At 37.2% G+C, this 23338-nt stretch overlaps 1 protein-coding gene across 6 annotated transcripts in view; it reads right to left on the bottom strand.

Annotated features, from left to right (window-relative positions):
* ATE1 (arginyltransferase 1) overlaps positions 1 to 23338 on the bottom strand; it is a 163029-nt gene that overhangs the window by 24727 nt on the left and 114964 nt on the right. For all 6 annotated transcript variants that reach the window (XM_082424783.1, XM_082424781.1, XM_082424780.1 and 3 more), the window contains one exon: positions 12722 to 12842. In XM_082424783.1, the coding sequence (XP_082280909.1) occupies positions 12722 to 12842 (121 nt within the window). The remainder of the gene's footprint in view (positions 1 to 12721; positions 12843 to 23338) is intronic.

Here is a 23338-nt window from a genome sequence, read left to right as displayed (position 1 = left end):
CCTTCTTGAATGCAGTTTAAGTGCTTTAAGGAAACATTTTCAAAAATCCTAATTTTTAAATTGACAATATAACATGGTGACTAACTGCATTGCAAAGAGCCTTTGTTTTATCAAAGGATTCACAAAATGGATGTAACAATAGGGTGTTTTTTAAAAGAGACATCAAAAATATAGTTCAATTTATAATCATTAAACTTTTTCTGAAAACATTATTCATTATTTTAAAGGACAAGGATATTGCAAATTTAGTAAACTAGCTCAAACATAACTTATTTACATTTAGTCAGTATATCACAGTATCTAATCCTTTCTTTCCCTCCCCCTCCCCTCTAACTTATTAACCTGGAAAAATTTTCTTTGGTTTTATTCAGAGCGTGGAGGAATTACCTGGCATTACTTTAAAATGAATATCAAAGCTCCCATAAGAGCAATAATTTGCTTTGGATTGATAAGGCTGGTACAGATGGCAGGTGAGAAAAATGCTGATGAGAAAGTTTAAATAGCACAAGTGTTATTTCACAGCTCTTTGAAGCACTTTCATTACATTCTCTCATAAGCATTGTCACACTTCACAACCTACTCTTCGGAAGAGAGAGATTTTCTTCTTAAGAAGGGAACTTAACTTAGATCTAACTGTGAAATTAGAACTCAGAGTTCTAGACATTAAGGCTCAGACTACTGCATTAAATGACTCTGCTGTGGTCTGCGAAGACATTAGCTATGCAGCTTGACACTGAGTGAGCTAATAGGAACTGAGAGAAGAAAACACAAACTGTCTTTATTTAAATTTTCCCTAGCATATTCAAATGTTTATTTAGAGTAAAATATTTTTTAAAAAGCATATCTGACTGTGTAATAAAATCATCATGCATAGTATTTCAGTCCAGAGTTTGTCCAAGGAGACAAGCCTATAAGGTCACATCTTTCTCAAAAGGCAGACACATCTGGAGAATGCAGACATTTGGTAAACAAAGATTGTTACATTACAAATAAAAGAAAAGTGAAGAGTTATTTTAAAAATAAGGCATATGACTGTGTAGTTTGCTAAAACGTATGTGATAAACAATGATATTATTCTGTGATACCACAGAATAGAATTTTGTTTAGTTCTGCACAGTTTTCAGTTAAACAGCTAGTTAGGGACATAATCTTTGGAATACTTGATCAATAAAATTACAAAATTAGACCCCAGTAAAACATAAAAATACTAAAATCTTGACCAAGATTGATAGGAGACTCCTTTATAAGAATGTAAAAATCTGTGCTACAGTCCTAAGTCTAAATCTACTGTAACAGAGGAGAGGGGGGAAAAAAACCAAACTGTCACCCATCAATAAACAAGTGACATTTCTTACCCAAAGCTCATGTATGTGTATATATCTAAGAATAAAACACAAAATGAAAACCATGAGAAAAATTGATATCTTAGTTATTGATATCACTAGAATTCAGAAACAGAGAAGAGTCCTGTTAGCAACAGACAAGGAAAGCCCAGAGAGGTACAGCTACTATTAAATAAAAATGGCTTTAAACTTGTACTATTTTTTTTTTCCCTTGCCTATATAGTCCTTGCCTAGGGCCGAAACTTTCCTCAGTCTTTTAATGAGTGAGCCCATTACTTCTAACACCTGAACTTCATCATACAGACTCCAAATATCTGATCTGGAAGCCCTCCACTGAAGCTGTGCAGGGTTGTAACCGGTCACTCAAATAGAGCCTCTCAGGACAGTAATTCGCTTGTGTTGGCACATTCCCTGGTCCAACCTCAGCGTTCAGGGCAATGGGCTGGATGTACCCAATATGTACAGACAATATCCACCACTAAGCAGAGGCCTCCCGTTAACTACAACTGTGAGATGTCTAGTTAGTCATTTATACAGGTCTTTCCAGTGACAGGAATATTCTAATATGTGCTCCCCATCCTGACCCCTGTCTAACTCTAACCAGCTGTTTGCCTCATGAATACTGATTTAGGGGAAAGAGCAAGAGAGGCATCGTGAGGATGAAGGGAGACGATACATGATAAGCATTTAGCACAGTGCTCGGACCAGGAAATATTAACCACACCAGTCACTGCTACCACTACTACTTCTACCAAAAACAGAAGAAGTAGAAGAGCTGGAGTGACAATCCAGGCCCCCTCATCTCTTAGTTCTCCCAGACTAGTGTTTTTCAAATTGTGGGTGGTACTTATGGTTAGGGAATCAATGTAATAGACTGTGAACAGCATTTCTTAAAAAAAAAAAAAAAAAAAAAAACTACAACAAATTCAAAAACACTAGAGTGCATCATATGAGTAACGGTGAGTACTGTTCAGCATATTTTTGCTTCAGCTGTGTGTGGGGGGGGGAGCACGCGCGTGTGCACAGGTATCCCAGGAAATGTGTATTATGTCACAATGTAAAGTGCATTTCTAGCAGTGGCCTAGAGTGAAGAGTTCACTATCTGAAACTACTTGGCTTCACCTAAAACTAAAACTGAAATTTTAATCTTCTGGGGACTTCCATGGTGGTGCAGTGGTTAAGAATCCACTTGTCAATGCCGGGGACACGGGTCCGAGCCCTGGTCCGGGAAGATCCCACATGCCGTGGAGCAAATAAGCCCATGCGCCACAACTACTGAGCCTGCGCTCTAAATCCCGTGAGCCGCAACTACTGAGCCCGCGCACCACAACTACTGAAGCCCGCGTGCCTAGAGCCTGTGCTCCACAACAAGAGAAGCCACCGCAATGAGAAGCCCGCGCACTGCAACTAGAGAAAGCCCACGCCCAGCAACGAAGACCCAATGCAGCCAAAAATAAATAAATATTAAAAATAATAAATAAATTTATTAAAAAAAAATTTTAATCTTCTGAGAGCAACAGTGAGGAAGAGGGACAGTGGCGCCTCCCAACACCTCTACTGGATGTCTTCTAACACCTTTAATTCAACAGGTCCAAAGCAGAACTCACTATTCTTTTCCTTCTCCAAAAAATCTGCTCCTCTTCCAAGTTCCTCATTTCAGGAATGAAGTCAGCATTAACTCAGTTCCTGTCAGAACCCATAAAACTCTCCTGACAACTCTGTCTCCCCCCATTGCCAGACACAAGTAGCCAGCCAGTCCTGTGGATCCCACCTCCGGAAGAGCTTTACTAGCCTTTCACTCCCTCTCTGCTCCCAATCGAGCCCAACCTAGTCCAGGCCACCATCATCCTCTGCTTAGAGAACTGTATGCAAAACCTCCTAATTGGTCTTCCTACCTCCAGTCTTAACTAAGTCCCATTCGCTCTCCACATGTGGAGTAGAAATGACAATCTACTGATGTCACTCAGCACTTAAAACCCTTTCACGGCCTTCCAGTGCTTTCAGAAGAAAAAGCTGAACTCCGCACAATGATTTACAAAGTCTTGCATTGGCCAGCTACATCTCCCCGCTCCAAGACCAGGCCCACTCTAAACTCTAGCAGTGCTCTCTGCTCCCCAGACCTTCTGAATAAGTCTTCTCTGCCTAGAGCTCTTGAATTCTGTCCCTTTAAATTCTAACTTAGATCACTTCATCCAAAAAATGTTCCCTGCCCTCCCATGCCCTATCCAAATCTGGGTTGAGGACCCTCCTATGTGAATTAATTGCACCTTCTATTACCCCCAATATGCTACTTACCACATTTTACTGAAATTGTCAGAGTGTCCTTTGCTAAATTCCCTGAGGGCCAGGATGAGTAATTTACACCCCATCATAAAGCACAATGCCTGGCTTAATACTTGTTGAATGAATGAATTTATGACTTCAAATTTAGGTTTCTAATTCTTGCGTTGGCTCCTCTGACTATTTAAAATTAAGCTAGCTTTTTCCTTTTTTTCTTTTTTTTAAAAAGAGTCCACTACTTTCTCACGTTTGTGGTCCTTACTCTATCTGCCCTAATGCAACTGACATGGTCAACTGACATCAGGGACATGCCACCTCATTCTATACCTTTCCTATATTAGAAACCTCTTGGGATTGCCTCTTATATCCCCTTGGCCTCACTTCCAACTCATGCTACAACTATGGCATACAGTTCTATCAAGGACAGATCGGCAAGGTCTGCCTCTCTTGCTTCCTGCCTTTCAGAGGCAGCAGCCTGCAGTGCCCATAGGAGTCTGCTCTGCAAACGTACAGATACAAGTTGAAAGTGCAGAGGCGTTAACACCCAATGAGACAACCAATGGCCAGTGGAGAGGAAGCCAGCGGACAAGTACTTCTTCCTGTGGTCCCTCGGGTGGCCAACTCTGAGACACACACCAGAAGGTCTCTCAAAAGGACTGAAATCCAGTCCTTAGAGTGGTAGCTCACACAATAACACATCCTTCTATTCTTTTCCCCCTCCCCTAGTTCACTCTCCCCAGTCCCCCACTCCTGTTCCCCAAGACAATTTCTCAAATAAATCATCTGAATGCAATCCCATGTTTCAGGATCTGCTTCCAGAAAGAAACCAGGCTAAGACAAGTCTCTTTAGCATTAGAAGTGCTCAGATTTTTATCCTTGTTTTCTTATTTTGCTAGGGGTTAGTAAAGCAGGTAACTTAATTCTTTCCCTACTGTCAACACTGTCCTTCCTATTTACAGACAAATTTCATTTTATTATTAGTGAACACTGCACAGAAGCATGAACAAGTCAAGTCTCCCCTATGATGTCTATTTCAAACGAATGGCAGCTAGGAAAATACATTTCTTACAAGAACAGAAATTCTACCCAAGTTTCCATGTTTATATTAAAAACATTTTGCCAGCATCACATAAAAGAACACTCATAAAATAAACAGACTTTTTCATACCTTCATGTTACAGCTTGCTTATTTTTCTGTAGAGAGAATGAATATTAACATCCACAAAACAGAATCTAAACAGTTTAAATATACCTTGCAGGCAAATGCAGAGGCTCCATTCTTACACTGAAGTTGGGTGTGAATGATTTCGGAAACCTTCAGGTTGTTACATTTGTCTTTGGGTCAGTTTCTCCAATAGGTAATAGGCACTGTATTGAATATCAAGTGATGCAGGCTCCAAAACATAGAATATTTACTGATAATTCACAAGGTAGGAAAATGTTCAGTCAACTGCAAATTATTTTAGGGCTGATGACAAGCTTGATGACATCCTGGGATATCATCTTTTGCCCCTTCTTTACTTATTTAATCTTTAAGCATTCCATCAATTGTCAGAGATCACTAAATTTATTGGCTAAGCAGTTTTTAAATTCTCTACTTTTATTGCTGCCTTCCAACATCAGACAAAGTTTAAAAATTTTTTTTTAATTTGTTTTAAACCAGAATGTATGGAGATGGACAATGCTTACAGAATTTCAATGATTTGGGGTAGTAAAAAGGTTTCACTTTTATTACAATAAAATATCCTTGTAAAGTAGTTACACGTCTTCACCAAATTTTCTAAACTACCTAGATCAGAGTATTAAAAGAACTCTATTACTATCATCAATGATAGTAATCTTATTTGCATATAAAAGCATCTGAAATCAATGTCTTCCAACTCTGATACGTTAAGTGCACACTCCATCTATAACATATTTAAGGCCTAGAATTAAGATGCCACAAAGCTCTCTAACACATAAAAACAAGTCTCCTCAACACTGCACAGCTTTGCCAGCTATTACAGTGCACAGACTGAACCCCACTTCCTCTATGTTAAGATTCACATTTTTACGTGGTTGACGTTTCTGAAACCCAAATGTATCTTACAACTTACGGAGTCATAGTCTACTTGGCAACATTTTTTCTTAGTGGTACCTAAAATAAAGGACTTAAAATTGATGATGTCTCATATTCAACAGAATATCATAGTTCATCCAGCACTTAAACAGCAGGTATGGGCTTTATTTTTATTCTTTAACTGCTATTTTGGACAACCCCTTCATGACATCAGAAATGTCAGTTTTCATTCAAACAAACAAAGTAGCACGGTAAGATGCCACACATCAGAACCAGGCAGAACTAGCATTTATAGACGTGTTTTGAAGCATCACGATAATTTTGAGCCTGTTATCATGATACTGAAATCATTTTTATTATTTATTATAGGATTAATTATATTGAAAACTGGGTGAGTGACTGTAAAAAGAATTACTTAAAAAATTGTTTCTATTCCATAAGCAAAAAGAAAGAGATCAGAGAAATATTTCTTTAATAGCTAAATGGAAATCTTAAGTCTGCTTTTCAAAACTTTTCAGAGGTATTTCAGTCTGCCGCTGGCTTACTGCTCACACATACATGCCTTATTGAGCAAAGATTGGCTGGTAAAAATTTGTAAAACAGTATTTAAAAAATTTCTCTGTATAAGACTGGCTCTTTTAAAACACCCTTTAAAAATGAGAACAGTCATTTACAACTGCTGAAGTTTACCTTAATGAGTCTTGGCTTCACATTTTTTAATAGAAAATGCCAATATCAAACCATTATACTACTTCACTCTTACGCATAAATGCTGTAGGAAGGACTTCTTGTTTTGCTCCGTAGTGTCCTCATTAAAAGACCATGCCAACTAGGGAAATCTAGCTTCTAATTTTTAAACCAGGAGTCATGTTAGCACTACACTATAACATTTGGATTAAAAAAGCATATCTTTGAAAAGTAGGTGAGTGGGAAAATATAGTAATAATATAATAAAGTGGTATTTTTAAGTGGATGGGGGTAAATTGAAAAAATTAGGAGACTGTAACTTTCTACATTTTCCATGTCAAAACACATTCTTCAGGACTTCCCTGGTGGTGCAGTGGTTAAGAATCCGCCTGCCAATGCAGGGGACACAGGGTCGAGCCCTGGTCCAGGAAGATTCCACATGCTGCGGAGCAACTAAGCCCGTGTGCCACAACTACTGACCCCTGTGCTCTACAGCCTGCGAGCCACAACTACTGAGCCCGCGTGCCACAACTACTGAAGCCCACACGCCTAGAGCCCATGCTCTGCAACAAGAAAAGCCACCGCAACGAGAAGCCCATGTACCGCAACAAAGACCCAATGCAGCCATAAATAAATAAATAAATATATTTATTTATTAAAAGAAAATCTTAAAAAAAAAAAAACCCCACATTCTTCAGATTCACCAAATATAAGAGCCAAGTTTCCAAAGATATTTTCTTGGTTTGATGCCTGGTTTCTTTATGACATGCAGTAGGCTACATGTTAATTCTATCTCCAGCTGGCTATATCCAATAGCACCATCTTTACTGGCAACAAAGAATTTACATTTATTAAGTATCCAACAATCAACATTATTAATTTCACAACTTCAAATGGGTAGGTCAACCTCAAATCTAGACTTGAAAAAATTTTTACTCCAAGGAGAATTAAAAGAACAACAACTTAATTCTACATCTAAAATAATTCAGAAGGCCACTGTCCACTTAACTGTAAGTTATCACTGCAGCACATTTTTAGGGGCCCTAGGGAGTTTCGGTAAATTTGCTTTCTCATCAGGCACTGTTTCCCAGTGATTAAGATGATATTATAGCTGACGTACATCCTTTTTTGAGGGACGTGCTACCAGGCTTGGAGAAACCAAGCAAGCCAATATAGGCCAGAGCTCTTTCTGAACCTGGTTATTTCACACACAAAGGCACAGTCAGAGTGGGACTTGTTTTTTCTGTGGGCATGTATGACAGAAACTGCAGAAGTATAGAAGAAATGCCAGGGAACCATGCCAGGAAAAAAGAAGGATGGAATAAAGAGAGAAGAAAAGAGACAAATGAAACAAAAAATAACACAGTTCGGAGGCTCAGAGTTTCGGGCGATGGGGACCAAATTAGGAAAAACCTTCTTATACTAGTTTAGATTTTCAGCAGCTGCTGGCAAGATTTTAGGTGTCCTAGAAATTCTCTAACCTGGGTTAAGTACATAAAGCACTAAACCAAAATTAGGTGCTGTTTTTTTAATAGTAAATTAAAATTCAATATCCTAATAATTTATGACTTAGTTATATTATAGACAAATTAGGAAATTACTTGCAAATATTTCAAAGTATGTACAGAAAAGCGAGAGTGAAATCTAGACTAATCTGTGGTAAAATGTATACTTCTATAATTATAAGTAGAAATAGAAATAAAGCTTATTCTAATTAGCTCCTCTGAAATACTAAAAGTATCCATAAAAATATTATAGAGCAATATTTAAATTAAAATTATTTTACATTTCTGATTAAAAGCCATTATTAGCTATTATTTTTGCAATAAATAATATCTGAGGGGTCAATGATGAAGCATTCAATTATGTTCTGAGGATAAATTGAGGTAACATAGGGGAAAACACAGAATGGTGCTTGGGAAATACCATATGCTTAATTAACAAAGTTTTAATATTTTGTAAAACTGGAACCAAAAGGATTTTACTACCAACAAAAATAGTACTGTCGACTGAAAAAGAAACGCACAACGTGAGAGTTGTGAGTTAAGTTTTATTTGGGGCCAAATGAGGACTACAGCCCGGGAGACAACCTCTCAGAGAGCTCTGAGGAACTGCTCCGAAGAGGCGGGGGGCAAGGTCAGTGTTACATATGACGTCAGTGAAGGGGGTGCGTGCAGCCAAGCACACGTCTCAGCAGGAGGCTGCTGCTAGTCACGAGGAGCACGTGTCTCCGTTCACGATTTTAGTGCTTTTCTAGATATGAGGAGATGCAAGACATGGGGCTCGTAAAACCTCCTCCTGAAAAATGTCTCTCTGAAGCCCTGTTCTGCCAGTTTTTCCCAGAGCACAGAGTGCCTCATTCCTGACCTCCGCCCTGAACTCCTCTCAGGATGTGTTGAAGGTCAGCAGCTACAGACGTTTGTGACTTAATCCTTATAGAGGCAGATGGCAAATGCCAATTTTTAGTTGGCAGTACAATATTGTGCAACATTAAGGGTCAAATCAAATCATAGTTTATCATGGTTCTAAAACCAACTCCAAAACATTTGGTTTACTCTTGTAAAACGCTTGTAAATCTTATGCTTGTAAAATATCTGTATTAGATACTATTCACATAAGTAGTGGCATTTGTTTGCTGAATGACTGACCAAACTAATGGTCAAGTAGTCTTTACTAAAAGTAAGAAACCACACAAAATATTAAGAACAATAACAAAAGTGTGAAGCATGATTTCTTGTTTTGTTTTTTAAAAAATTCACACAGCTATATGCACAGGAAAAAAAGATCAGGAGAGCATACAAAAATTAACACTGATTACTGCTGTACAACGAGAATGTGGATCATTTTCATTTCCTTCTTAGTAGCGGTTTTATGTATTTGAACAAATTTTCTACTAGTGTTTCCAGTAAATATTTTAAAAAATAATTTAATCCAAAAAAGTACGATGTAACTGTGACGCAGAATTTTTGAAATCTATACATATCCAACTATCAATTTAAAAAGCAACCTAGCAAACGTTTACTTAAAAATCATTTGAGGAACTTTTGAAATCCTTTATTTAGAGTAGGCAGAGGTTCTGAATTGAAAAACAAAAGACTTATTTATGAACAAAAGAATCTCTTTAAAATTTTCCAAATTACTTCAGTTTGCCAGCCCCTCCCCCCATGGTACTGTAAAGCAGTAAAAACAATAGGTTTTTATTGTGAGGCAGACTTCTTAGCTGAGCAAATAACCATAGAACCCAAATCCCCAAAATATGCGGGGTTGGGGGGCATGGGTTCAGGGCAGGGAAGAATAGGATTTCCAGACATTCTCAGCAATTCAGGACAGGGGGAAAATGTAATTTTTCCTGCAAGGGCCACTGATGCACCTTTGTAACCAAAGTCTGTTTTATAGACACCCACGGTGATCAGCTGTGACTTTTGCAGAGAAATTTAACTACTGAACAGTTGAAAGGAGAAACAAGATTTAGTGAAAAAAGCACCATGCCGACTAACAATATTACCCATATTAAGCTCTGTATTTTCTAAGTCAGAGTTTGGGTCATGTAAAAGTAAAACTGGCCCCAGAGAAGAGAGCAGTTTCTCACAGATTGCCATTTGAATCTCAAATGACCATGTTTCACAGCATGCTCAATACATTCCAGCATGTAACTGCATTTTAATTTCCTAAAACCACAGGACGTAAGTTTGATTTCAAATAGTTTCTGGACTGTGATATTCAATACTGATAAAACTGTATGGTGTTCTCCTCAAAGTACCAACGATTCAGCATATGGAAAAGGATCTTCATTTTCTTGGAAGCACTATTATCAAAGAAATTAACTCCTCTGGCTTTTGTAAATGAATCCTAAGCAATGAATATTAAGAGCTAAAGCTACTGTCGTAAGAAATGGAACTTAGATTACAGGAAAGGAACAGGCTGTATATTCCTCACTCATGACGGAACCTGCAGGTATGAGACTAAATTTTCTTTGCCATGAAATGCTCATTAGTGCTTACTTTGGAAAATGAATTCAAAATATATTAACATGAATGAATCTTTATTTGAATGTCCATTTAGCACATGGAAATCATGCAGTCACCTTTTCAACTTTATAAAACAGGGAGAGCCTGTGACTGTTTTAATCTCCAAGTATACGCAAGAAGAGAAGCAGATCTATTTTAAAGAAAATAGATCAAGAGGGAAAAAGGGAAGGTGAAATTGTGTCATAAGTTTGGGAGTCAGAACCAATTTGAGATCATATTATTATTCAGTTGGAAGGAACTTATAAAGACAAATTTTTACATGTGAACATCAAACAATGTACTAAGATGTTCAACAATTTTCGCCACATGAACTGGCTCTGACCTGATCTGACCTTGAGAAAAGATAAAGGGAAAAATTTTTTTGAGGGGATACAGTGGTTAGGTACAGTAGACCTTGAACAACATGGGTTGAACTGCATTAAGTCCACTTATACTCGGATTTTTTCAATAGGAAATACTACAGCACTACACGATCCAGGGTCGGTTGAATCTGAGGACGCAGGTACAAAGGGCCAACTCTAAGTCATACATGGATTTTCAACTGGGTGGAGGGTTGGCGCCTAACCCCCAAGTTGTTCAAGGGTCAACTGTATATGCTTTCCTCTAAAATACTATTGCCTTTTGAGCCTGACTCCAAAACTAACTGACAAATTCAATACGTTTGTTTTAAAGCAACAAATCTATTTAATCAATGCGGTAGAACTTAGAATGAAACTCTGATCAGTAATTTAAGGTACAGGAATGCAAAGCTTTGGCTGCTCTATGAAACCTAAATATCTAGAAAACCTGGAGCTAACCTCGAGGTGCCTGGCATATGGGCCCCTATGGCCACTCTTCATCAGATTCTAAGGTATCATCATGTGTAAGAAGTGCCCACTCTTGATTTCATAACAGCTTTTCCAGGAGATAACAAAATACAACGGTACATGAACCAATTTTTTAATGAAAGAAAACCTGATTTGTGGAAAAAAAAAATGCACATCTTAGAACAGAAGAAATTACTGCATTTCTTTCCTTGTCCTCTTTGTCTTCCTATTTGATTTGTCCATTTACTTTCTTCCTTTCCCCTGACCTTTCCATTCCTCTTTCCTTCTTTTTCCTAAAGTTAGCCTAAACCACAGGTGGCTAGTAGGAAAATGTTTGTGTTCTTAAGGATTTATGCATCGGGCATCTCCTCTGGGGGGCTGTGAAGACAGAAAGGTCGAAAAGCACCCACGGAAACACCCAGGAACTTCAGCCTGGGGGAAGACATGCAGTACAACTTAATGCAGCTCATCACAGGGCAGGAAGGCATCATGACTTGCGCCTGACGAGCAAAGCCACAGCGAACACGGTGAGGGTGGGGAGGGCCGTGCAGAGGAGAACTGCTATAAACGGTGAGGGGCACTCAGATGACAGGGAGGGCAACAGATCTGCGTGCTTCCTCGGAGCGAGGGATCAGGGCCCATAAAGGCAAATGCAGAAGAAACCTGTGGCATACACAGGATGCAGCACCCTAACCTGCCTAACAATCACCAACACAACAATAAGAGGGGGCTATTCTCAACGTGCTTGTTTTATTTTAATCCTCCTTATAGCTCAATATGGAAGGTCTTATTATTATCTCTATTTTGAAGGGCAGGAACCCGAGGCCAGAGAGACTATTAAACTGCCTAAGGGGACCCAGTTTACCAGCTGAGGATGGAGTCAGGGTCTGAATGCAGGAAGTCTGGCTCCAGGGCTATACTTTTAGTGTCTGTACCTGCTACCAGTGCACAGTATCCAAAGGAGAATAATAGGAGATAAAATATGGCTGGGGCTCTTCTGGGCAGGAGACAGAAGAAAGGACAGAAAAGAAGAAGCACCAGAGATGCAAGAAGTCAAGAAAGTATCATCACAAAACCCATCACAGCCGGCTGGCCCTCGTGAAACCATTCCACAACTTTATTTGGTCCAACTGGTTGATACGTCTATCTTCTTTACATTGGCTAAATAATCCAGTGAACAATTTTTATGCACTGTGATAGTTGTAAAAGTAATGGAGAACAGTGAGAACAGCCCTCAAAGCATGTGAAAACAACCAAATGGAAGAAGCTGTGTCAGTAAGTAGCACAAGCACATGAGGCTTCTGCATTTACTTGCAAAACCATGACTGTGAGCGTTGTGTGTGAATGCACACGCGGCGTCTCCTTCTATCTGACGAACACACACATGTCCGTGCGCAGGCACTCACGCACACTCTACACTATATAAAAAGCTACCAGACCCTGTTAAGGGTCACAACCACGCAAGCGGAATCTGAAACAAAGCCAATCATTTCCGGCCAAGCTCTGCTCCAAACATACCTGCTTCTGGGTCCTGGTTGAAACGGCAGTACTTGGAGTTCTCAAGTGAAGGCAGGCACTGCTCAATGGGTACCCAAACATATGTCTCAGGACACAGCAAATCAGACGGTCTATACTGACCCTAAAGAGAAGTGAAGAAAAAAGGCACAGGCATTACTAACGCAGTAACTTCCTAGTTACTAGGCTCCAGAATTCCAGGAAAAGTTTTAATCACAAAGTTAAATGAAGTCAACCAGAAACAGCTTTACTGTAAATACTAAACAACCCTATTAGTAATTGCTTTCCCAGCTCAAGAATGCACATTTGATTAAAAGGCTCTCAAACAAATGTATCGCCATTCGGGATGCCTGTGTTCATTTGGAAGATTTGAGTTTCTACTTTCTTTTGGAAGAAATATTCAACATATGATTCTTGCTGAGCTGATTGCTAAGAATACCCAGTTTCAAATTCAAGTTGTCTCTTAAGTGCTAGTTAGTAACAAAGTGAAATTTCATATTTGACAGCATTATAATTTACATATGAAATAAATGTTTTCCAAAATGGAATTTCACTATCCTTAGTCAGAATTTTTTAAATTTGTAAGCTCAGCTGATAATATTCTTTCCATTCTAATGTACTAAAAAGTACTGTCTGGTCAACATGCTTCCATGAGCAATCTAGACTGATAAATGTAAAGAAAGAAAAAATTTTTTAAATTACAAAAATTTCAGGGAAATATCTGTGATAATAATCCTCTAAAGTTTCTTCAAACACTCTATTTTAGAAAAAATGATTTATGTATTTGTAACCCAATCATGTACCCCAAATATAAAACAAAGACTATACAACAGATACTGAAGAAAAAAATCATTCACCTAAGGGTAATTTGGTAGCCAGTTAACAGAGGACAGTGCAAATTATGTGAAATCATTTAGTGAAAATGTTTAGAAATATCAGTTAATTAAAAGTCCACATATCTCTTCTCTAAATTTTAAAATTCAAAATTCATTATAGAGGTTAAATCTAAACATTAGTTTTCAATTATTTTAACCTACAACCCATAGTAAGAAATACATTTTACATTACAACCTAGTAAACCTATATGCAAATATAAAACTAGAAACAAATCTTTTACTATAGAATGCTTACCCATGTTATGTAATCCTTTATTTTCTTTTCTACTCTACTTCATTTTTTTAAAATGATGCTCTTGGACTATTTAACACTAAAACTGCTTTCATAAATAGCAAATAGGTCACAAGCTCAGAGTTTGAAAAACACTATCTAGTGCAAACCCCAGGACAACGAATACTGCTGCTTAAGGGCTCAGCACTTTTCCCCGTTTTTATATCAGAAAGGTGCTCTATAACCAGCCTACCATGTGTGAGCAACTAGTGAAGCATCACTTAGGTTTAAAATGAACACCACACCCTCCCAGCATTCAAAACATTCAGAAGTCTGTAAGCTAATGGAGAGACTGTACATAAAACGCATGCAAACAAATTAATTCCTTTCAAGAGGTTGGGAGAAGAGTTCAAGGAGGATATGGAGTTTTAATGGGAACTTAACAGATTCACTGGCTAAGTCTGGGCCAGGCTGAAAAGGAATGAGAACAATCTAGATGAAGATTACAGCATAAACAAAGATGCAGAGTTGGGCCTAGTACAAGATAACTCTGGGGAACATGAAATAGCAGAGCACTGCAGAAATGAAAAGGTAGGTTGGGGATCAGCTTCAGAAATCATGTTTTGGACTTTGTTCTAGATGAAATAGGAATGCTTGCTGGCTGAGACAGAAGGCGTGACAGTATGAAGACCAGAACTCAGGTCTCTGACTCTTGATCCTCCTGCAGTGTTCACGGCATTGCTGATGCCTTACTGTCCTAGAGCAATAAAGGCCACCTAGAAGGGGCAGGTCCAGGTGGGGCACACACTCATCTAATATTAAAATTCGAAGCACAGGGTTATTTAGAAATGAATTACTTATTTACTTAGGAGGTGTAATAAAGCCAGTTATTCCACTGATATCTACCTTCTCAAAAGCAATGTCATTCTCTCCATTAATTCAGAAACTATTTTGTTGGGAAAAGGGACAGTATGATGCGGTGCTGTCTACATTAACAAATCTGAACACTAGATAGCAGTCTAAAGCAGTGGTTCTAAATCTTTTTTTTTTTTTTTTTTTCCTTTTTGGTTATGGACTATTTTGAGAATCTAATGGGGGTAGGGGGAAGCTAAATATACAAGCTAAAGAAATAAAACTTCTAAGGGAAAAAAAAGGAGTAAATTTTCTTGACATTGGAGTATACAAAGATTTCTTAGAACACAAAAAGCATTAACCATAAAAGAAAAAACTGATGAATTGGACTTCATCAAAATTACACTGTCTTCAAAAACTTACTAAGAAAATAAATAGGCAAGCCAAAGATTGGGGAAAATATTAAGAAAACCTGTTGTATTAGGCAACATATTTGTATCCAAAACATATGAAGAATTTAACAACTCAATAATAAGAACAATCCAAATTTTTTAAAAGGCGAAAGACTTAAAAATTTTGCCAAAGATATATGAATACCTAAGAAACCCAACATCAGTTACCAGAAATGCAACTTAAAACTATAATAGGATACCAATGAATACCCACTAGAATGGCTAAAATTTAGAAGATGAATAAACATGTTCTGGCAAGGATTTGGACCATCTAGAACTTGCGTTGGTTTAAAATGGCATAACCATTTGGGATAAAATAAATATTCTTGTATACACATCATTTGTGCGTATGTCTAGGGTAAACTCCTTGGATTGGAATTGCTGGGTATAAGGGTTTTAAGTTTTATAGCACAAAACTGTTTTCCACTCAAGTTGTGCCGTTTTATATTTCCATCAGCAATGTTATGTATGCAAGTGCTACTTTCCCCACATTCTTATCGACAGTGTACTATCAAAACTTTCTATCTCTGCCAATCTGAGAAATGGCATTTCACTGTGGTTTTAATTTGCACTATGTATCTTTCCATATGTTTAAAGAAATTTGTATTTTTCTTCCTATAAAGTTGGCCCATTTTGTTGTTAGATTTATGGTCCTAGTAATTGAAAAATGCTTTATATATTAAGGAAATTAACCCTTAGTTTGTAAAATATGTTGTACTTTCCTAGTTTGTCTGTCTTTCGACTGTGTGTGCCATGCTCTTTTGCCATGTAGAAATCTGGAAAATGGTCAAATTTATCATTTTTTAAAATGGCATCTGGGCTTTGTAATATAACTAGAAAGGTCACTTTCACTCCAAGATTATAAAAACATTTTCATGGTTTTTTTCTAGTACTTTTATGGTTTCACAATTTTGCATTTACATTTATGCTCCATCTGGAATTTATTCTGGTGTAAGGTAGAAGAAAAGGATCCAACCTAATTTCTTTCAGATGTTTACCAAGTGGCCTCAACATCATTTTTTAAACAATTATTTTCCCCACTGATTTAAAATTTAAAATGTCTTTTTGATTAAGTTACTAAATTTCCAAATATATTTAGATCTCTTTCTGGACTTTCTATTTATTCTGTTACACTTCTGTCTGTGTAATCATGTACCAGTGCCATATAGTTTTAAATATTAAAGCTTTATATTATATTTTAATATAATATCTGGTAGAGCTAAACCCCCCTTATTGCTCTTCATTTGCAGAATTTTCTCGTTCTTCTTGCTTAATTATTCTATGATTCTGCATTTAGTACAAAAAGATTACCAATATGAATAAGGAAACAGTAATAAAAATGGATGGTGTATCTTGTCTATTGTGATGGCAGCATATAAAAGAAGAGAATCCCAAGAATGTCTAGTAAAAGGGAAACATATCATCTTAAGTTAAAAAAAAAACAAGAAAAAACAAAATAAAACCCACAACATACAAATGACACCATTTTCTAATTTAAGATAGAACTAAATGCTGACTGGCTAAGATACACAGATCAAATTTTTGCAAGGAGGGGGGAATCAGCCATCAACTATGAGTCTCTTAAGATAAAAACAGATATATTCCATGCAGATATGCTGATTCATTAGCAGCCACCTGAATCCAGGGCCTGGATTTAACAATGATGCTGACAATAAAAAATACTCAGTCAATGAACATTAAATGACTCCTCACTATGTGACAGGCACTAGGTGCTGGGAAAAAAAGATGAACAAATGCATGTCTCTAGATAATTCACAGTCTACTGGGAGTGACTGACCTGGAGAAAGATAAAGCACACATAAGAATATATTAAGTGTGATCATGCACAACTGTCCAAAGTTCCTAAATTTTCACAATGTTCCTTTAATGCAGTACTTAATATTTTATTTTTAACTCTTTAAATACTCAGGTTATCTCACTGAAAAACCATACATGTACACATTTTAACTTCTGATCATCCAAAATCAAATTTTAGATTAGGTTAAAACATTATTTTTCTCCTCAGTACAGGCTTATTTCAGTGCTTTAAATATTGTCTCAAGCCATCAAAGAATGCGAAGAGTTTTATGAAATAAACCACTTTGAAATGTTACGCTTTCTAAGCTTAGCTGGTAGAGAGTTAAGTGACCAAACTACTTGCAGTTCAATTTAAAGTCGCCATCACACAAATGAAAAATGCAGAGGCTTGAAAGCTGCCCTGCCTTTCCAGCTAAGAAAATGAGAAAGGTCTGTATTAAGAATGTAATTACTTAAGGATTTGGACATACTTTCCCATGGTCAGAAGGAAAAATATTTAATCAACCTCTAAGTACATTCATTCATGTTGGAACAATGAGGTAAAAGTAGATTAATTCTCTCCTAGGGTGCTGACTTTTTGTAAATAAGACGAAATCTGAGTTACCTCAGATTTCTAAAGTACTCAAAATTCTGAAAATGTGATTGGTCTGACAGGGCTTATCTTACAATTGTTCAGAACATTCTTTCAATTTGATCTACATGTTAGAAGATGAACTCTAGATTCCCCCCACCCTGTCCCCAAAAAGCACACTGAACAAGGACAGCACCAGAGGGAAATTTTACCAAGCAAGGACACCTATTTCAAGAGGGGAGGCCACAGGAGAGGATAATGTAGTTCAAGACAAGATGCCTGGAAAAGGTAAAAGCTGTCTTCTAAAAAGCCTAAACACAGAGGAGGAAATGCATGTGTTTCATCATTAATTAAACACTTCTGGTGAGGTGTAACTACCCAAGTCAAAGTCCTCAAAGAGAAGTAAGTTCAGCAAACGCTGTGATCTATAACTTCACCACCTGTTGTAAATTCTGGAGCTGTTTACAAACTGGCACTGTTTTAGAAGTGGAAAACAAACAAAGTGCCTCTATATTTTGAGCTGCCATACAAGAGTGAATATTCTACTCAGAGTATTCAATGGTTTTCTTTTCTTTAAAGAAGACTACTTAGACTACTTGTAAAACACAAATTATACTACACCTCCCCCACGGGGAAAAGAAGAAAAAATTAAAATACAGTCATAATATTTCAATCAACTTTACTAGGCTGTCACAGATTAAAATTTGAGGAAATGCAAAAGTTAAATCTAAAACACTAGGGGGAAAAAAACCTAGCTAAATACATTTCCTGATCCATTTCTATTAAAAATAACTGCTTCTTCTGGAAGAGGAGAGCATACAATTTTGGGTTTTGGTCAATGGAATGAATTGGCATTCTTTTCACTTCCATGCTCTAGACCATAATTTGAAGAACATCTTATCATGCTGATCTAATTTTCTACACTATTAAAGAATCACAAAATAAATTATATGTAGAATATCTTAGTTTAGCAAAATATAATAGTCAGAATTTTGGCCTAAAAATTACATTCGATAGCCAGAGGTTAAAAACGCCTCACTATCATATCTTACCGAATAACAGTGAACACAGGTAGCCAAAGAGCATATAAAAGGGTATCTGGAAAAATTGGATTTCACAGTCATTAACAATTTCAGCAGAGATATTTTAAAACAGATTAACATCCTTTACTTCTAATGAAAACACAGCCAACAACACGAGGAGACTTTCCCTCAGTTAAGGTATAACTAGTTAGAAATCTGAATTTTCCAAGGCAAAAGCGGTATTAACTAGTTGAAAGAGGAGCAAAAAAATGGTTCCAGCAAGCCCTGACAATCAATTTTTTTGCAACATTTTTATTGATACGTAATTCACATACCATAAAATCAACCCTTTCAAAGTGTAGTTTTTAGGGTATTTGTAAGGTTGTGAGATCACGACCACTATCTAATTCCATAACATTTTCATCATCCCAAAACGAAACCCTGTACCCACTGGCAGTGGCAGTGGCTCCCCAGTCCCTCTTCCCGAAAGCCCAGCAACCACTAAATCCACTGCCAATCCACTTTAAAACGGAGTATTCGTCTGCATTCCCATCCTCCCTGTTTGAGGCAGAGTACAGGCCAAACCCAACACACAGCCTAGGGAGCCCCAAGTGACGTGGCGCTCGTTACCTTTCCGGCCTGTCTTCTAGCATCTTCCTCCTCGGCCACACAGGCTCCCCTGCTGGTCCTGGAACACTTCAGGCCTGCTCCCACCTCACGGCTTCTCACTGACTGTTCTCTCTTCTGGTCTTACGGATATTCCCGTGGCTAATTCTGTCATCTACTTTAAGGTTTTGCTCAGCTGTCACCTGCTCAATGAAACTCACCTATCTCCTCTACTGTCTTTCTTCCATAGGACTTCTAACATTGTTGTTAACTTTCTTTACTGTATCTATAGGAAACTCCTAGCTAAAATGACGCGTCAGGGATTTCAGTCTGATTTGTTCCCTGATGTATATCCCCAAACCTGCTCCAAGTAACAGCTGGATGAACAATGAATCCAGTACACGCTGCCCGTCCCTTTCCTCCTTCTTTCTCTAAACACAGCAGATGTTACTTTAACACACTCTTGTTTTGCACATTAACATGGCACACACGAACCAATCAACATTTGCCGAATTTGTATTTATGATGCACCTCCACCATATTTTCACTAAGACTAGTTCTCAACCTTTGGGAAAGTATTAAAAGTATAAGAACATTATCATGACAGAATCTATAAGAGTTACTGAAATTAAAAAGGAGTTCTCATACTCAAGAAGGTTAGAAACTACTAGTTCAAGTCAATTTGGCTTTTTTGCCCTCAAAGCTGAAAATATTTCTTCCCTTCTTTCACCGGCATACACTTTCCTTTAAAGAAAAGTATAACTTTTCACATTAAGCTTCATTTTAAGAAAAGGAAGAGAAAATGTGACTTGGGAAAAGGCCTCTTCAAAAAAAAAAACAACAACAACAAAAAACAGCCTCTTTGTTCAAGAGTTCAGCCGTATCACTTTGGTTGGTACTGACATGAACAGTAACAATGAGTTCTTCCTGCGTTTGTTAAGAACACAGCCCTCATAATGATTTTGCGTATCATCCAAGTTAAGTCTTATAATGACGTAAAAAGGTAATGAAGATAGACATTATTTCTATTGCACAGATGAAACATAAGGTCATTAAATGGTAGTGATGAACTCAGAGCTAGGTTCCTGATTCCCATTCTCTTTCTATACCTAGATTTAAAAATATTCACAATTCTTTAAAGTATTTTCAAAATAACTTCAAAAAATCTTAACAATCACAACAGTTCAATATGCACAGGGTCTCCGCTCAGCACGGAGGAGGATGAGATGAAACGAGCCCAGGGAGGCACGCACCGTCGGCTAGGGGAAGGGAGGCACTTGTGCTCCAGTGACTTTCGCAGCCAGTGGTAAATGTAGGCTGGTGGGTACAAGACGCTACTGAAGCACAAGACGCTGCAACAGAAGCTCGGCATGGGCCAGGACTCTGAGAAGGGCACCAAGGACTACAAGCAGGGTGTTGGCGGAACACAAAGGTAAAACAACTAGCTTTCTCTGGGGATTCCTCAGAAGTCTCCTCTGCAGTGTGTCTAAAATTCTGAGTAGCACCATGTTTGGAAAGAAAAATCAGGCACTTACCAACAGCAAATGTAGGCAGACCCAAGACCTGCATAGACCATGTCTCCCCACTGAGTTCCCAAATACATGTCTGTCAGAACTTCACCAAATGGGAAATGAAATGAGAAACAACTGTTTCAGCTCTACAGATAGTATGTGGTCCTTGTCTATGGTTTGGGAAGCTTCAAAAATAAATGTATTTTTTGCTTTACATTCAAAATGTTAACATTAGTTTAGTCATAAAGAGGAACTCCATCTGCTCTCTGAACAAATGCCAATGTCCATAAATTCAAATTTATTACCAGTAGGTATCTTTCTTTTTACTACAGAATGATGTGTTCAAAGTAACTTTCAAGTTCATGAATGGATCCTACTGTAACCTGGCATTATCTGGAGAAATATTATGAAACACATGGTTTTAAAATTATATTCTGGTTTCTTTTATCTCATCCTATCTAGATTCTTATAGAAGTACTTCTTACAATGGAACACACAATTGATCAAAAATAAAAGAAAAACTTATTATTTACATTATAATGAAAAATGCCCTATAACAATCCTGAAGAAAGCAATGAAATTACTAAACACTCCTTTTAAAACAAATTCCCCATGTTAACAGGTCCACTTTTTGATTATAGTAAATCCAGAAATACATGATTTTAGTTTCTAAAGGGCTTTATTATCTTTTAAAAAGCTTTTTTTTTAAGGGGGACCTTGAAAAGACATGTGTGAACCCCAATGCATTCAGGACTACATATGACACAGAAAAATCTCTTTGAATGTTACATTTGTCTTTGTATGAGTTTAAAAAACATGCAAATGAGAAGTTATTTCTTCCATTAAAGTTAAAGGATTTGAGACTGTTATTTTTCTTAGAAAAAAGTCAGAATAGTAAAGAAATGCTTTCATATGACATTCACCCAAGTTAGCATTCTCGGCTTTTAATTGGAAACATCTGGGGATGGGCTTGGCCGATTGCAATAAAATTGAAGTTACCAATTCTCACCCTGCCATTTTGAGGGTATTCTGTTTTTACAGTTTTCAAATTAAAACCAAACGGACTTTCCTTTGAACTCTGGTCCTGAAGCAAAGATCTTTATGAGATTTCACTCTCAAGAATACTTATAAATATTTTGAAAAATAGGAAGGATTTCATGAGTACTTGAAGATAAACCAGCAGAGTTTGTTTTAAAAGTTCAAGTTAAATTAAAATGTAAGAACACTGGAAAGACAATATTATTTAAATACACACACACACACACACACACACACACACACACACACACAGTGAACACCAATAGCATTGAACAAAAAAAGAAAGAAAGATTAACTAGACATTTAAGTCTTTTATCAGGTAAAGTTGTTATCAGTATCCCGTTTTTTCACAATAAACCTATTGATTTTACTAAAACCAATAGCTTAAAGAGAGGTTGTAGCACTACATAAACAAAAATAGTTCAAAATAATCCATTAGAGTGGGCTGTACCTGCAAAGAAAGCGAGTAAGAATAGGGCTTATTAAATCCAGTCTTTTCCCTGAAAGACAACACCAATGGAATCCCATCCACAAAGTACTCCAGCAGACCCCTTGCTCCCTGATTTCGTTATATAAACAGAGATTGACTTTATCAGTCCCCAGGAGAGTGCTTGAGAAGGAACTCGAGCTGCTCTGTTTTCAGAAACTGTGTTTGGATTGTGCCATGCTCAGTTGGTGAGGTGAGCTGAGACCAGTGAAGACAAAGGGCCTAAACATCTGAATCCATTTGTGTTCCCCAAATTCTGAAAGCCCACAGATGTACTCCATGTGCTGCCAGGCTAAGCTTTGAAAATTTAAAAATACATATTTTTTCCACTGACAAACAGAAAGTGATGGTATTCTGTGTTTCTTTAATTAAAATCCAAGAGTTCGCAAAGGCTCCAGGACTTAATTTAAATCTTCCTTAAGACTGGGCTATTTATTTTACTATTAGCAAATAATAGAGAATAAAGATTCTAATTCAGTTTTAATCACAAGCTTTGCTTTTATTTTGGAAACCCTGGGTTAATCTTTTTTTCTCCTAGAAAATACAAAGAAAGCTTGTGAAGAAAAGATTCAGGGAGTCAACTTACAGCACAAATTTAATTTCAAACCAAAGGGTCATAAGTTGAAAAGGATAAAGGGAAAAAAAAAAAAAAAACAAAAACGATAGAATGCAAGATGAAGACAAAGACAATAATGTAAGGGAAAAATAAAAAAATCCAAAGCTTCTTTAATATCTGTTAAAGATTAAATATTCACATGAATATTCATGTAGATGTATATGTATGTTGTATTAAATTTGGCCTTCACCATATTGGTAAGAAGAATCAATTTAGGTGTTTGCTTTTTTAGGCTACTGCTTGGAAAACAGCACTTAGAATCACTGGTTCTGCCACTATCGTAGGTGAAATCATCCTTACCTGGACAACAGTGAGAAGGGCTGATTTCAAGTTCTCCCTCTTGAAGCTACCCTCCTACTGACACCAGGGAGAAATGATTGTGAAATTCTCTATTTTTAAAATGCTTTACTGGCTCGCCAAATCTACAGTAAAGTAGATGACCCTTTTTAAAGCAAAAACAATTTCATAGACCTTTATAAGATAATGCAACATTAGTTTCACTTGATGAGAAATTACACAAGATAAAAACCCACTACAAAT

This window comes from Balaenoptera physalus, assembly GCF_965194825.1.
Source record: "Balaenoptera physalus genome assembly, chromosome: 14".
Lineage (NCBI taxonomy): Eukaryota > Metazoa > Chordata > Mammalia > Artiodactyla > Balaenopteridae > Balaenoptera > Balaenoptera physalus.
This window is presented reverse-complemented; position numbering and strand designations above follow the sequence as displayed.